Genomic DNA, 17,647 nt, shown 5'->3' on the forward strand with positions numbered 1-17,647 from the left:
AATCTTTGTGTGACATACATGAGTGGGTATCATTACCCTGCTTTACTGATAATGAAAGAGTAAAAAATATCATTCCTCTTATTTCCTGAAACGTATTTCCTGAAACGTGCCCCTCTGACAGTCACCTGCCAACACCTAAGACTCAGATTCCTTCCTCAGCGGCAAAGGATGAGTCACTTACCAACACACAGGATGTTGAAACAGAATCCTTGAGAAGTCGACTTGTTGACCAGCTGGTCGGGGAGACTGTCAAATCCAACATGGCCAGAAAGAGACAAGTTTCGAAGCTCTTCATTCTGGAATTTCAGAAGGGAAACATTTGATAACCCATGACAGTGCCACCTGGGTACCCCTCCCTCTCCCATCCTCTCTTCTTGACACGCATGGAAAAAGGCGACCCCTCTGTGCCCACCCCATCCCTGGCTTCTACACAACTGAAGCTACCAACTCCAGAGCCACGCTCTTTCCACAAAATCACAATGAGTCCCTAAGTACACCAATCTCCCTCCCAGGCAGCTCAGGTCCGGTTACAGGTGCACTGGTCCAGGGGAAATAAGCTTCTAGCGGTGGCTGATTCAGACATGCATTAAGTGACATTAAAAAATTCAACCATTTTGACAGCTTCAAGCACTCAAGAAAACCCTTCAATTTACTTTCAGCCCAGAGGCAAAAAATAAATGACACCCTTCCAGATACAGGAAGGAGCTCTGAGAAGCTCACAGCGGAGGATGCATACCCGTTACAATTATGGAAATTCTGTAACTACCATGATGAACATATTGAAAATGGCGTGGCACAGGACTTGGTTCCTTCTCCTCCATCATCTGGACGGGCTTCTTGGGGCTACTTTGCTCTCCCTCACACAGCTCCTAGCATAGGTTCTGCACTCCCCGCACCTTCTCAAGAGTCTCCTGAAGGAGACTGGGACTAAGGTAGTTAACATACACTTAAAAGCTGGATGATTTATGCTGTTTCATTAGATGGTGCTGACTGCCTCCACAACTTTGGATGCATTCCGTGGGTACTGGAGATCATCTGTGAAACCCTTCTTTCCCAGGAAAACAGAGGTCAGCTATGGTCTTTCAATTAAACAGCACAGTTATGGTTATGGGATTCCAGAAACTAGATCTTGAAAGCCTTCCTGAAAATGAGACTCCTGGTGTCTGGCTATGTTGCCAATGAGCTTTATACTCGAGATACTGAATTTTGGGTGAGAAAATGAGCCTCAAATGTCCATTTTATAATAAAGAAGAAAAAGCCTCGCACAGGATCATCTGGTCACTATTTTTAAAATGACTGGTTTTCGTTATCCTCCTATGTGTGTTACACAATGAGAGTGAGGTCTTTTAATAATCAAAGACTGAGACTCCATTTCCGAATCCCTACAGACACTACAGAGGCAGGGAAATGTAACTCCATAAACGTTGTGATTTTAATGGAATGCTTTATGAACAATATAATATCTGAGGGCCTCGCTAGCTCTACAATTCTGATTCTGTGAAACAAGACTGGAAACCACGACACTGCCTGAACACCACGGTGGCAGCTGCAGGTTTGAGGTCAACGGGACAGAGAACAGATGTCTAGTCTATGAATAGTCTCCTTGAAACCTGCCAGCAGTGACTATGAGACTCAAGAGTGGGGCTCTTATCCTTGAGCAGGAGGGTCTGGCCGACAGTGCACCAAACAGCTTGGGGAACAGCCCTGGTAGCTTGGCAAGGCCTCCTGACAGCACCCCAGGGCTACCACCTGCCCCTTCCTCTCCAAAGACCTCAAAGGTTCAGACAGCAGGTATTTTTAGGGTGTTTACCACATCTGCCAAGACTGGGGGAGGAAGATTTGAAAGGAGTCTGGGTTATATTTAGAACTCTTTCCATCACGGCTGCACAGGGGCTGCTGTGTAGCCAGCGAGGAGAAGCCATCACACCAACCTCTTTCCTGATGCACCACGGCCTTGAACAGTCAGCGAGCAGCACGAAAGGGGACGAGGCAAGTTAGAAGCATCGTCCTGCCCTCCCTCTCCTCTTTGCCACAATAATTCTTTTAATTTCCAGGGGGGGGCGGGGAAGAGTGGTTTATTGCTCTGCATTCTGGACTGTTGTTGGGTTTTTAGGTTCAGATATCCACCCAGGAGCCAATCCTGGGAAAGAATCAGAGTTAGTAATTATAGCTCTCATCCCAGAACCCAATGCTGAGCATCTCATATTCTCACCATTTCCAAAACATGAGAAACCACCCACATACCCACTGAGTATTTTTATACCCGCTGAAAACCACATACAAAATGAAGGGTTATAAAACAGTTTGGTCTTGAAATTTTTTTTTTTAACTTAAATTTATGTCTTCAGAGTCTCTCTCTTCTTTGTCATATAAAATATGTCAATTTTATAATGCCATTTAAAAAATCCATAATCTGAGCCTATTTCTCTGCCCAGCAGTAAAGGAATCCTTTACTGGGCTATTGCCCATTGGTGAGTGATGGGGAAAGGGGAAATAGGAAGTTCCTCCCTTGGTTCACGAACAGCCTTAAAACTGAAAGCACTGCAGGATGTGTGAGGGGAGCGCTATCTCACACACAGCAGCTAAAATGAACTCCTACACCCCGGCACTTCATGGCACCACGCTTATGGCTTCATGCCTTAGATGTCTCTATCCGAAGAACGTGTGCGGGGCTCTTGAGTCTACAGAGGTGATCTCAGGGAATCTCAGATAGTCTCACGTCTTTACCGCTATCACACACCTAGCAATGACTCTCAGAATTTTCTCTCTAAGTACTGAACTCTGTCTGCATTCCAGTCCTGAATTTCTACCAAAGGGGCAGTTCTCCCGGGTTGTCCTTTCTGTCCCTCAAATTGTTCTTCACGAAACTTGAAATCATCTTCTTCTATTGCAAACCCACCCCTACTCCAGGGTTCCCTGTTTCTGTTAATGGCATTTATCTGTACCTGAAACCCACCTGCCTGCATCAATCCCAAAGTGTTATCAATGTCACATCCTCCTCCTCTTTATTCTTCCTAATTCAACAGCCTTCCAACGGTCACCTTGCCTCGATCCCTTGCCACTCCCTCTAAGCTTCCCTCGCTCTACCTTGCTGCCAAAGGGATCCTGGTACTCAAAGGCCCTCAATCCAAACTTGGCCTGCCATCTCAGGAGCCTCCATGGGCTACACTCAAATCTCTATTCCCAGTCCTCCCAGGGGGCACCTTCCAATGCAGTTAAATGGAATTACTTACAGTTCCTGGGAGGAAACCCCAGGGTTCTCGTCATCAGACTTTACTCATGCTATTTCCTCTATCTGGAAGGACCTTACAGCCAGTGTTTACATATCCAAACCTTCCAGATCCCACGGAAATTTTATCTCCAGGCTTGTCTTTACTATGAAATCTCAGGGAGAATTTCAGTAAACATTCCCCCTACCAATAAAAGGAAAATAATAATTGGATAAAAGTAGCTCGACCTATTTGGTATTCCACCATCATCATCATAACAGCTAACTAACATTTATGGACCAAAGTTCCAGAAAAGCCCTAAACATGAATGAATTAGTTTATCTTAACAATTCTATGAGGTAGTTACTATTGTTACCTAACCTCAACTGACAGATGAGAAAACAGAGGCCCAGAAGTTTAGTAACTTGCCCAAGGTCACACAGCCAATAAGGTGAGAAGCTGAAATGTGGACCCAGGAGGTCAGGTGCCAGAGTCCCCACACTTAGTCACTGTTACCACATGATGATCTAAGTTCCTAGGTAGCCCCAGACAATACAGTAATTGTCGCTGCTACTGAAATCCAATATATTAAACTAGAAAGAAAAAAATGTTCTCTAAAATCATAATTCTTTGGCAACCATAAGAGGTGGAAGTTGAGAATTAAAATTGGCCAACTAGCTCTAAGTATATTTTCACTGGTCCTGGCAATGCTGAGACTTTGATTTTTGTATCTATGACACATGAAGCCAATAATAAAAGGTTTAGTTTGGACCATTTTTGATTTTTGCATCTATGCACATGAAGCCAATAATAAAAGGTTTAGTTTGGACCCTTTTTGAGATGCAAGTGCCACCTTGGAGGCTCCAAGTAAGTAACTATAAGACCTTAATTGATTTAGTCCTCCATTTGCTAATCTATCTAGGGAGGGGTCGTACTTGGATGATTTCTAGGCCCACTCCATCTTGAAATGGGCAATGACTAAATTCTATAGTATAAAATAAAATTGACAGTCTCATTTTTCTCTTTCCAAATCATCTTGACATGAACACAATTATTTATTTGTTCATTCAAAAGAAACCTCACTGCTCAAAATGCTAAGGGAGCAAAAATATGTTATTTTTGTTATTCACTGATAAACACTCTTCCTGCACTTCAGAGGTTTACAATGTAGCAGTAGAGACAGGACACAAGTAAATGTAATACTATTAAGGATAAAAGTGATAAATACCATCACTTTAACTGTGGGATGACAAAGGGGAAACAGGTAGCTTTTGGCTAGGGAAAGTCAGGGGGGCATCTTTCAAGAAGGCTGGAGCTCTCCGAATCTACCAGGGAAAAGAAGTCCAGCTTGCAGAAGCCTTCCAGATAAATGTTATCTATACACAAAGGGTCACTTTATGATGAATGTGTACTTTGAAGATTATAATCGACAAGTTTTTCAGAAGCTGTCTAGCTGACTTCATTATGGAAATAATTATAAAACAAATTATATAAGAATGTGTGCCAACACCTACATTCTGAGTGCTGCTTTAAAATATGTTCCACAATTCCAAATCTTGCTTAACCACAAGTAGGATGGAAAAAGGCTTGGAGTCAGACAGCCATGGGTTTGAATCCCTACTTTTTGTCCTCCATCAGTAAAAATGGAGGACTTGGCAGGGTGGCTGGGAGGAACTAAGGAAATGGTACGTATGGGAGGGCCAGCATTTAATAGGTCCTCAGGAAACCTGGGTTTCCTTTCCCTAAATTAGGTGGGAGGAAGAGACAGCTGTCATTTTAAAATGAGGAGCCCTTCTATTGCTGCTGGGAGCCCGGGGAGAAACTGTGGATGGGCAAAGCCCGCAGACTAACCAGGCAGGAAGAATCACTCACGGAGGAACAAAGAGGAAAAAAAGAACATGGAAGAGAGAATGGGGACTCCAGTGTGAAGAAAATCCACCCTTCGGGCTTCCCTGGTGGCGCAGTGGTTAAGAATCCTCCTGCCAATGCAGGGGACACGGGTTCGAGCCCTGGTCCGGGAAGATCCCACATGCCGCGGAGCAACTAAGCCCGCGTGCCACAACTACTGAAGCCCATGTGCCTAGAGCCCATGCTCCGCAGCAAGAGAAGCCACCACAATAAGAAGCCCGCGTACCCCAACGAAGAGTATCCCCTGCTCGCCGCAACTAGAGAAAGCCCGCGCGCAGCAACGAAGACCAACGCAGCCATAAATAAATTAATTTTAAAAAAAAGAAAATCCACCCTAAATAGGGAGCTCATTTACAAGGCTGAGGGGAAAGCCACAGAATTCCATTCCGGTTTGCAGGCCTCCACATCCTCCACGGCTGGAAACCATTAAGGATTCCTCATCTTCACTCTTCCTTCTATTTTAGTGCAGCCCAGAGCCTCCTGAAATTAACACACTGGCTGTGCACAGATGGAGTCTATTCACCAAACTCAAAGTGATAACCCAGTCCTTTCCTTTTAAAACTGAAGGCTTCAGTAGATGCGGTTAGTAGGTAGTCTACAGCTGCTGACCCTTATCAGTCAGCGGGAGCTGGAGAGCATGTTACCAAGGTGATATCTGTTTTCACCTGTGCCGAAAACAATTAGATTTCATTTTTTTACCTTTAAAGACAGACATTACAATTTAAGTTTAGAAAGATTCTGCCTCTTTAAAATTTAAATTATTATGTTTTTTAATTTAACAGGTAACTTCTTTTATGTGTTACAGAGCCGGAAATTACACTCTTCTCAAAGCCTCATTTTATGGAGAGTGAATTACATTGATCCAAGTCACTTAATCTCCGGGCTTATGTTTCCTCATCTGTAAAATGAGATTTAACCAAATGACCTCTAAGCAAAGTCTTTGGTTCTAACGCTAATTCTAAGATTTCTTGCATTTGGAAATCAGAGATGCACAAATCTAAATCTGTCATTTTTGCTTGAGGAAAGCCAACACAGGGCAAAAACTTCTTGGCAGTATATTTTCTATTGCCAGATCCAAGATGGCTCAGTTTTTACATGACCCTTGAAAGGGAGTTCCTGTCAGTTACCCTGGTTAACACCAAACATAATAGAAATCTGTGTGTGTACCTCCGTGTCTTCCACGTGAACTTTTCATTTTTGCCTGCTTAACTATAATAATTTGACTTCGTTTTAAAACAAAAGTTACGTACCCACTCCCTACAACTGTCCTGCTTAAAAACTATCTTTCTCTGCAGCTATATCTGCGGTCTTCAAGAAATTTTTTGAAAAGTGGATTTATAGCCTCAAAACAAAATGTAGAAAATTCTTCTATGTAAGTTAATCATCTCTTCAAGAAGAAAAGCAAATTTTTCATGCTTTCATTCATTCAACAAATATTTATTGAACACCAACACGTGCCAGATACTGTGATAAATGCTAAGGAGATGATGGTGAGAAAGCAAAGCATTGCTAACTCATGGAACACATAGTCTAGTGGGACAGACAGATGTTAATCAAGCAATCCAAACGTATAATCACAAGCTATCCAAAGTACAGAATTTGATGCAACCTTATAACTCATGATTAACTAGTCATTCTTGCAGTAGATCCACCAGCTTATAGGATATAAAAACATGTATTAGTCTGCAGCATTGTTTGATATTAATTTAGTAGACAGCTCCTATGTACAACTGATGTGCAAGTTTTATGTATTCAGATGAAAACAAAGAGTCTTTTTGACCAGCATTGCCTGATGGGAGGAGGTAGAAGTAATTAAGACTCAAGTCCTAAGAAAATGAATGTCCAATTTAAAATAGAGCTGAGATGGAACCATGGGGCATACTCCCTTTACTCTCTGTCTTTTCCCATAAAGGAGATGTCCACTTACAGAAGAGGAGCGGCACATATCCCTTCATCATCTTAGACAGAGTCTTTTTTTTGAGGCTCTGTTTCAGTAGTACAGATGCCAGCCAGCTGGAGACAGGCAAAGAGAAGAACATGCTTTTCCTCACACAAAATCACTGATTGAGCACCAGCCACTTCTCAGTATTTGGAGAAATCCTGGCCTCACAAACTGTCCAAGAAGTAAGCTCTTCCCAAGTGCCCGATTGTTCATTTTTGTAAATATGTACACTTATCTAAATACATTCTAGAGAGTATTCAACTGGTTTCATATTCTCTTTTAAAGAAAGAAAAGTTGGTGGGAAGATGGGACACGCCCTTAGTTCTCATGCGAAAAGGAAAACACTGGTATGCAAAGTATCAAACCAAACCACAACTACGAAGCCTGCACTGGGATGTTTTCAAGGCTAGGCATTGCTAGGGCCACTTCCATAATATAAAACATCTGAAGCATCTCACTACCAATGAGGACTGAGTTCTTTAAGAATGACTTGGACAACATTTGCTACTCTGCTTGTCATCTATACCATGAAATCCCAAGGTCAGAGCCAAGAAAGCCCCCAAGGAAATTGTCTCACACAAGCAGCAGAATAGTAAGAGCCAGGGAGAAGAGAGAACTCTTAGGAGGAAAACCATATGAGGAAAGAGCTTGAGTGCAGCCCAGCTGGAAGCTGGGACTGAGGAAAAAAAGGCACCCAGGGGCCAGTCCCCAAGTCACAGAGCCAGGAATGTCAGCTCTGACTATCAAACCCAGGAGCCACTCTCGAAACACCACCAAATAACCAGGAAAGATCTTGATTAATATTAAGTAACTGCTCCAATATTAAGTGCCATCTCTAAGCAACTTTCTCCAAAAGACTCCCAGCAGAGGGACAGATTTTACTTTTCTAGATCCTTGCAAAAATAATATGGTGTAGGGGTTTTCTTTGGGGATGGTAGGATTATAGAGAAATTTTACTTTCTAACTGTTATGTTTCTGTAATATTTGAATTAATTACCAAAAAAAAAAACTCACACTTTTATAATAGAAAATGAGATTTTAAAAATCAGGAAATGGATCGTATTTAGATTTTGTACAGTGAGGGAAAGGGGTGCCAGTTATCTGCGTAATATAAAAAGACGCAGAAACGGTTAAGATAAGTTGTGCTGATATGTTAGGGTGAATTCTTTCATACTACCCGTGGACAATGTAATCTAAGAAAACCAAAACTTCAACATTTTTTCTTGTTAAAAGTTGTAGCAAAGGGAGCTCAGCTCGGTGCTCTGTGATGACCTAGATGGGTGGGATTGGGGGAGTGGGGTGGGAGGGAGGTCCAAGGGAGGGGGGGATATACGTATATATCCTGATTCATGTAGCTGATTCACTTCGTTGTACAGCAGAAACTAACACAACATTGTAAAGCAACTATACTCCAAAAAAAAAAAAAAAGTTGTGTCAGCACCACAGGAAATTTACTCGTGACTTTATATTAAAGGACAGTCTCAACTTGAATTTAAATAAATAAATAAATAAAAATCAGGAAATGTGAATAACAATAATAAATAATAAAAATCTTTTCAAAGTAGCTAAGCCTGCAATTTTACTGCAGCTAATAGGTGGGTGGTAAGATAAAATGTGTACTTATTTCTTTTCTAATAACAGAACGAAGTTACATAGAAGGCGACGAGAGTAAGCAAAAAAGCAGAATAGTACAGTAGAAGGTACTTGACGCGTGAAGTCAGGAGACTCGGGGCAACTCTGTCATTGTTTAGCTGTATGACCTGGGGTAACTCATTTAACTTCTCAGCCTCAGTTTTGTCAACTTTTTGTTTTGAATTGTAGTTGATTTACAATGTTGTGTTAGTTTCAGGTGTACTGCAAAGTGATTCAATTATATATATGTATATATATTCTTTTTCGGATTATTTTCCCTTATAGATTATAAAATATTGAGTACAGTTCCCTGTGCTATACAGTAGGTCCTTGTTGGTTATCTATCTACTTTATATATAGTAGTGTGTACATGTTAATCCCAAACTCCTAATTTGTCCCTCCACCCCACCCTTTCCCCTTTGGTAGCCATAAATTTGTTTTCTCCGTCTGTGGGTCTATTTCTATTTTGTAAATAAGTTTATTCGTATCTTTTTTTTTTTTTTGGTTTGGTTTGGTTTGTTTGGTTTAGATTCTACATATAAGCAATATGATATGATATTTGTCTTTCTCTGTCTGGCTTACTTCACTTAGTATGATAATCTCTAGGTCCATCCATGTTGCTGCAAATGGCATTATTTCGTTCTCTTTTTATGGCTGAGTAACATTCCATTGTATATATATACCACATCTTTATCCATTCCTCTGTTGATGGACATTTAGGTTGCTTCCATGTCTTGGCTATTGTAAACGGTGCTGCAATGACCATTGGGGTGCATGTATCTTTTCGAATTATGGTTTTCTCCAGACATATGCCCAGGAGTGGGATTGCAGGATCATATGGTAGCTCTATTTTTAGTTTTTTAAGGAACCTCCATACTGTTCTGCATAGTGGCTGTATCAGTCTTGTCAACTTTAAAATAAACTAGTTCACCAAGCTGTTGCAAGAATTAACATAATTCTCTCTCCTCAGCTCTTTTGACACATTTTTGCTTGGATGACCCCATCCCTGCCCATGACAACCCCAAGCTAACAACTCCCTGGTTATAACCAGCTGCCCGCCTCCAGGCTTAGGGGTGCCTGGGCATCCATGGTCCAGGCACCCCTAAGCCAACATCTCCAATAGAACACACCCTATCCCCCATTCTCAATTCAAATCTGTCCTTCCTCCGATTTTCTTATGTCAAATGGCAACAATATCTACTTCAAGGTATTAGTGGCCTCTAGAATAACATCAATTCGTATGCATATTGCTAAAAACATGCATAAATTTATAGGCCTCCGCCCTCTTGCAGAAGAAAAAGTCCACTGGTTAATCATCTTAAACGCTCCGCTACCCTCCGAATTAGACGGTGAAGGTTTCCTGAAGCCTGTCAGTCTCAGGTTAGATTTTTCTCCTCTGTGCCCAGATGTTAATAACCACCCATCATCCCTTTTTTGGCTGAAACTTGCCCACCCAGCGCTCTTAACTGGCAAAAGTGCATCCAGTCTACCAGCTGATTTCTATTTCCGAGCCTGGAAATCCACGACTTGAATGTCCCTCTTTTCCTAACACCACCCCTTTTACACCTCACCCAGATTTGTATCCAGTGTGAGGTTTCACAGAAATCTTTATCTTCCAACGTCATCTTTCTCGGATAAGGAGACAGGTCCAGCGGCTGATGGGTCCTCCCCAGGCGCAGGGCCACGTGGAGAGACAGAGCTGCAGCACCCAGCGCCCTGGCGCCTGGTCCACCCCGCCCTCCATTACGCCTGGGCCAGCTGGAAGGTGAAAATTCACACTGTTGCTGAGTGAAGCCTGACACCAAAGACCTGAGGACACAGCCCTGCTTCTGCTCCTTTCTGTCTCCTCTACAGCCTCCCCTCACAGAAAGCAGTCACTGCCCACACCTCCTCCAAGATCTTGCTGCTTTGTCTGGGATTAGAGTCTCACCTTTGTCCGGTTAGATATCCGATCTCTCACAATTAGGAAATACACTGTTTAAAAACAGTCCTCAGGGCTTCCCTGGTGGCGCAGTGGTTGAGAATCTGCCTGCCAATGCAGGGGACACGGGTTCAAGCCCTGGTCTGGGAAGATCCCACATGCTGCGGAGCAACTAGGCCCGTGAGCCACAACTACTGAGCCTGCGCGTCTGGAGCCTGTGCTCCGCAACAAGAGAGGCCACGATAGTGAGAGGGCCGCGCACCGCGATGAAGAGTGGCCCCCGCTTGCCACAACTAGAGAAAGCCCTCGCACAGAGACAAAGGCCCAACACAGCCAAAAATAAATAAATAAAAATAAATTTAAAAACAGTCCTCAGAATCGGGTATCTGAAGTGAACAAAATCCCAGCTGCTGCCCACAGCCCTGGATCCTGGGGAGGTGGGGGAAGGATAGCCAGGATGGGGGAGGTATTGGCTTATTAGTAAAATAGTCTTGCAGCCAATAACTACTAAGTGTGACAACCCCAAAATTGTAAAAAGTGGCAGCACTTTTTTTTCTTACAGACAGAATGCTTTTTGCTAGAAGTCCATGTAAATTCTCAAAGGCTAAATCTAACTGGATGCCAAGAATTAATAACAACAACAGCAAAAGACATTTTCTTACATTTCCAAAGATCAGTCTTTCTAGTGGAGTCAAAGTGACTAACGCCTGTGAGGGCCTAATGTTACAAAGTGCTGATCAACAGAAAGTCTCACGTTTGGGAATAACAAGGCCCACATGTGCATTCCAGGGACTCTCACAAATTCTTCAGGCTCAGAGGAAGACGGGTGGGAGGGGGATGGGGATTGACAGATAGGCAAGAAGTATTTAGAAAGGCACATTCCGATTAGAAACACATGCTACAGCTGTTCTCTCACACCACTCAACATCACCAAGACAGAGAGAAGCCCTTCACTCAGCAAACACCAAGGAAAGCTAATGAAAAAACCACGGAGAGTCACTAATCGTTTCAAAACCCTCAGCTTTCCAGTGGGACCCCAAATAACCCAATGCCATCTCCAACATATCACCTACCTTGCAGGGGAGAAGACCACCCAAACCCTCACAGCTGTGTGGCTCCTTTTTGTGCCTTCTGTCCTGCCTTTACAGTGCAGCAGATCGTTCAGACAAGCTTTCTCAAAACAGTGGTGAATAGGAGGTCAAAGATAATTAAGGGGCCCATATCAGTTGGAAGCTTTGTTCTCAACGTTTTTTTTTTAAAGCTAAGGTTTTTTTAAATTAATTAATTAATTAATTAATTAATTAATTATGGCTGTGTTGGGTCTTCGTTTCTGTGCGAGGGCTTTCTCTAGTTGTGGCGAGCGGGGGCCACTCTTCATCGCGGTGCGCGGGCCTCTCACCATCGCGGCCTCTCTTGTTGCGGAGCACAGGCTCCAGACGCGCAGGCTCAGTAGCTGTGGCTCACGGGCCTAGTTGCTCCGCGGCATGTGGGATCTTCCCAGACCAGGGCTCGAACCCATGTCCCCTGCATTGGCAGGCAGATTCTCAACCACTGCGCCACCAGGGAAGCCCTCAACTTTTTATGCACGGTTCTCCTCCTCATATTCACACATCGATTCCTCAGTGCTTCCTATCTGAGAAATATTGTGTCTCAGTTCATGTACCTCTATTCACTGAAAGCATTCATCAGCAAAAAGTGAAATATGGATGGGACACTTCCTTCCTTTTGCCACCATTTCTATCACCGGATATAAATTAGCCACTTCCTTTTTGAAAGATATTATTTATTTCTGTCCCTTTCTGAAAATGGAAGGGGCTTTCAGTTACTGTAATGACCACATAATGGCAGTCTCTGAGAAAGAAGAAAGAAATCCAAACCAGCTCTGTGGCAGTCATAAACAAAAGCACCAGGGATTTCTCCTCCCAAAGCATCTTCAGTTGCTCAGCCCGGCTGATTCAGAACATCTTTGAGTGCAGGAAATCATTTCTAGCACCTGAAAATTGAGGGACTATAGCAACAAAGACCAAAGACATGGTAAATACGTTCTTAGGAAATAAACATACAAATTACCATTTGATATCACTCTGCAAATACTACTAAACAATCCCGGCCAAAATTCTCAAGCCTTCCGAAAATAAAATAGCACTGCATCTTAACCTCAGCCCTGGATGAAAAGCGATCAGGATGAAACAGAGGTTGTCTGCACACACGTGGGGTATGTCTTAGTTTCTTATTGCCATGCAACAAATTACCAAAACACTTGGTGGCTGGAAACACCTATTCATCAGCTCTCGGTTCTGTAACTCAGAACTCTGGGTATGGCATGGCTGGGTTCTCTGCCCACGGTATCACTGAAATCAAGGCACTGGCCAGGCTGAGAAGCTCTGGAGGAAATTCCACTTCCAGTCTCATTCAGGTCGGCAGAATTCATTCCTTGCAGCTGTAGGAGTGAGAGCCGCCTCTCCTTGCTGACTGTCAGCAGGAGGCTGTGCTCAGCTCCAAAACGTCACCCACAGTTACTAGCCATATGGCCACCTATCTCCAAAGGCAGCAACAGAAAATCCCTTCTGTCCCTCTCATATTTCAAATCACCTTCTTTAGAAAGAGTCCAGTCCCTTTTGAGGGACGGATTGGATCTGATCTCCCCAGGATAATCTTCGTATCATAGAGGAAACTGTGCCATAACATAACCTAATCAAAGAGGGTGACTAACCCGTCATACTCACAAGTTCTGAGGGTTGTACGGGGCATGCACACAAGAGGCTGGGACCATGGGGCCGCCTTAGGATTCTGCCAACCACATGTGCCTTATAATTATTCCTATGTTCTCCCAGGTTACTTTAGGATAGAATAAAATAATGAATATTAGAGTTTCCCTAACTAAAAACAAAACACAACGAAGTCTCTGGGGGCGGGGGAGGGGGGGGGAGACAGAAATTAGTAAACCATAGTAAACTAGATCTCTATCAGGTTACCAAGGCATTTCCACCCTCTCTTAACCAAAAGTGATAAGGCGGCTAACGACAAACTAGCTGGAGTGTCACTTTGCCTTTGGAGGAAGTCTTCCAACAATGAAAGTAAACCTTGCAAACATTTAGGTGGCTGCTACGTAAGAATGCTAGGAGATGCAGAAGCTTTTTAAGGAACTTAAGCATTATTAGGGAGAAAAGTCATTGAGACAAAACAGAAGATGACTGCAAACTGTCTGATGATGAAATATAGTACAAAGTTTATCAGTGTGAGACAGTGGAGAGCAACATGGACCATGGCAAAAAACTAAGACTTTCTCTGAGGGGGTCAGACCTCAGCTAGCTCATGATAAGGGGAAATCAATTTGGATAGCTACAGAGAAGGAATGGAGGTGGGAGGAGAGAAAGAAGTAGAGTCCCTTAGGGGAGGCAACAGGAAAGGAAAGAGGTCCAAAAGGGCACGGAAATCAATGAACTGGAAAAACCAAAGAATAATTCAGCGTAGAGGATATAAGACTTTAAATAAAACTGGTTCACATTTCAGTTTACTGGAAATATCCCTTAAAGTGAAGCATTACAAAGACACATATAAGCAACACATAACTAAACACATACCCAGGATCTGTCACTGGGTGTCCCAGTGTTGAGGGAGGGAGGAAGTCAAGGAACAATCACTGGGCGGTCACATCATGAAAGATTTTTCTGTTTCCTACCACCCAGTGCAATTAGGAACAGATCTTTCCACCAGAGCAGCAGCCCAAGGGATCTTGGGTATAGAACTGCCCTCTAGCCAACGTTTTAACCTAGATTACCAGCCTGGGCAGCCATCCAAATGGTAAGCTATTTGATGCAAACGTCCTTCAGAGCACTTAAAAAAACAAAAAAAAACACATATCTTGCAGAAAACCTAATAGTTTGACTCCATTAATTATGGCTACAATTTCTGCCATTCTCATCAAACTAAAGCTTTCTTATTTCTTCCTACTCTCTTTCTCAAAAAAATGGAGCCAGTTAACCCCTAAAAATATAAATACTCCAGCAGCACAGACAACTTTCTGCCTTCTAGTAGCACATCATAGAAGTGTGTCCATCTTAGCTCTAAGAAAAAGTTGGTGTAGGGGTTTTCTCACACATATTGCTGTACTTAGGAAAGCAGACCCAAGAGGCTATGTTACAATTTTCCTCTACTGTCAAAAGTTTCCTGTTGTTGGATGATTTCAGATGCTGGCTTTCTTGTCTTGATCAGCCAATGCAAGACAAACCTTCTCACACGCTGTCACAGAAGAATGTTCCCACAGTCCCCTCCGCCCCCTCTACTGCCTCTTAAAGAGGCATTTTCATTATCATTATCATCATGTTATTTCTAAACAATCAAGTAGGACCCAAGTCGGATACTGGGAAACCGCTACCGCATACAACAATCTGTTACAAAATCCCATCAGCTTTCAAAACTAGATGACAGAATATATGCAACAGCAGAGGTTACACTTTGATGCATCTTGTTCCCACAAAGCACAAAGGAGTTGGGTTGGCAGCCCAGACTTCTCACTGAGATGGGGTCCAGTCCCAGCTCTATGCTCCTAGATTAATAGATTAAGAGTTGTGGGATATGTGAATGAGAATATGTTTCTGACAGTCTTTGATAGCATGATTACAGGAAAGCATTAAGCTGAAATCGAAACTTGAAAGATTATAGCTTGGCAAGAGATCCTCGCTATAGTTCATACATTCTGTAGGAAGGAGAAACTAAGAAAGTTAAATGAGACCCAGGGTGAAAGAAAGAACAGAATTAGCAAAAGTCTTAGTCACTGATCCAAGCTGCCACCATTAACCTCTTCCAAAGCCTTAATGGTTCATTAGAATAATTATGAATAGAATAATTATATTCATGTAGTGAAAATGAAAGGCAGGCAGGGAAGATAAGTGATAATTAACACTGGCAAAAACAAGAAAAGCAACTTTGGCCATTTGGATTTGAGAAAGATCCAAGCCTCAAATCCCTCCTGCATAGAGAGGGTCAGACCATATATCTTACTGTAATCATGGCTACACAGAGTTAAACCCCTTTGGCCACAATTGCACCAACTGTACATACTTAGGTTGGTTATTACCAGGAGCGGGTTTCGTGCAATGTGGCAGCTGCGACCACCAATGTAAGGAAATAAGGCCTGGCAGCTCTCCCCCCGGATTCCTCCTCAGTCCAATTTCCTACTCTTTAGCCCAGATATTAATAATTCGGAAGACAGTGTGACAGCCACAAGTCATCTGGCTGCTAGCGTGCCCAAATACTCAAGGAATAACCACTGTAAAACCAGTTCTATCTGGACAGTGGAATGAGTGAAAGTTCAGTCCTCAGGGAGACTAGAGCACTAAGAAATGTACCTTCTATTTCACCTCGTATTCTGGGTTCAAGATGGAAAAGTAGATTGATATCTTTTACAAATATCAATTCAAAGTTGCCTGGAATGCCTGAATAGTGAAGGTTAAAATATTCATAGTAGGGAAAAGAGGAAACAGGCTCTACCACTTTTTTAGCCAGAGAACTAAAAAGAGGGGATCTAACATTTCCCTTGATCAATCAACCAAAAAGCAACCACTGAACATTTATGTAAAGACCACAATACTAAGTAGAGTTTAGCAAAAATAAACAAGATACTCCAAGGTCGCCATAACTGCTCTACCCTTCAAGCTTTTCGATACTATCCTCCTTCCACTACAACCATCACATAAATAATAGTTTACTGGGCACTTTTGTGCCACACACCATACCTGGACCTTTAAAACATCTTCCCATTTAATCCTCATAGCTCTGTGAAGTAGATATTTTTGGCTCCATTTTATAGATGAGAAACCAAAGCTCAAATGAATGGCAGAGGCAGCACTCAAACCAGTTGTGCCAGATTCCAAGTCCACCACCACCTGGACTTTAAGCTGGACAGCTGACTCTTTTCAAAGCACACCACCTGTGCACAGAGAATGCTTTCTCCTCAATTCCACTTGTCAAATCCTACTCATCCTTAAAATCCCAGGCAAAATGTCACCTTCTTCATTAAGCCTCCCCTGGTTCCTTGAATTAGACACCACTGCTCTCTATTTTACAAACATTCACTGTATTTGGGCCACTCAGCACGTCCTGTACCTAGCAGTACACTTAGTTTTCCACTGGTTAGGCCCCCAGAAGAATGGAAATTTCCTGAGGACAGGAACCCCATCTTACGCATCTTACTTTGAACCTCACTTATCACAATGTCACTCGTAGCATGATCTGTATGTTTAGGATGAACAAATGCAGGGAATCAGTTCTCACAGAGTTAACAGTCTTCCCCTGCCCTCCCCAACCAAAACAACTGCCATGCTGGAAGGAGCATTCCTTATGGGCTAAAACCCCCAGGGTATGTGTGATGGAGGAAGTAAGGGTGAAGATGCCCTTGGAAACTGGAGAAGTTAGACATTAATACTCCAGCCACACGCATCAGTATGGTCCCTTCCCAGCACTTAGTGGCAATTCATTGTGCATAGTTAGAAGTCAAACACTGTAGGGCACTTGGTCTCAGGAAACGTGTGTGTGCGCGAGCGCACACGCGCACGAGCACCAGGCACCATCCTGGGTACTTCACATTGATTTCACTTATCTCTCACCATCGCCTCTGATATGATTCCCATTTTATAGTTGAGGCAACTGGAGCTCAGAGATTGAGCTGCTCAGGGTCATGCAGCAAGTAAGTGGTGGTTCAAAGCCAGGCAGGCTGCTTCCAAACCCGTGCCACTGAATTAGTAAGGCCTAAGAGCCTAGAAAAGCTACTTCTGGTCAACCCTTTCTAAACCACAGAATGCTGTGTGTGTGCTGGCCATCAGGGGACACCCAGAGCCTCACACCAGCACACTACACTACCATCTCCTAAGGTCAGTAAGAGTAGGAGAGGCAGCTCTACCACGACATACGTGCCTTAAGCCACCTGGTGGAGCGCACAAAGAAAGTAAAGGGGAAGGAAGGAAGAGGAGGAAGGATCTGAGAAGAGATGCCTTTCCACCACCAGCTGCTGGAGTGGATTCCTGTACCTCTCAC

General features: G+C 43.1%; 1 protein-coding gene across 9 annotated transcripts in view; it reads right to left on the reverse strand.

Moving 5' to 3' along the window:
* SEPTIN11 (septin 11) overlaps nucleotides 1-17,647 on the reverse strand; it is a 91,659-nt gene that overhangs the window by 46,416 nt on the left and 27,596 nt on the right. For all 9 annotated transcript variants that reach the window (XR_014264273.1, XM_082463862.1, XM_082463861.1 and 6 more), the window contains exon 2: nucleotides 182-296. Coding sequence is in view for 8 of the 9 variants with exons in the window: in XM_082463862.1 (XP_082319988.1) it covers nucleotides 182-296 (115 nt within the window). In the remaining variant the exon portion in view is untranslated. The remainder of the gene's footprint in view (nucleotides 1-181; nucleotides 297-17,647) is intronic.

This window comes from Balaenoptera physalus, assembly GCF_965194825.1.
Source record: "Balaenoptera physalus genome assembly, chromosome: 5".
NCBI classification, from domain to species: domain Eukaryota; kingdom Metazoa; phylum Chordata; class Mammalia; order Artiodactyla; family Balaenopteridae; genus Balaenoptera; species Balaenoptera physalus.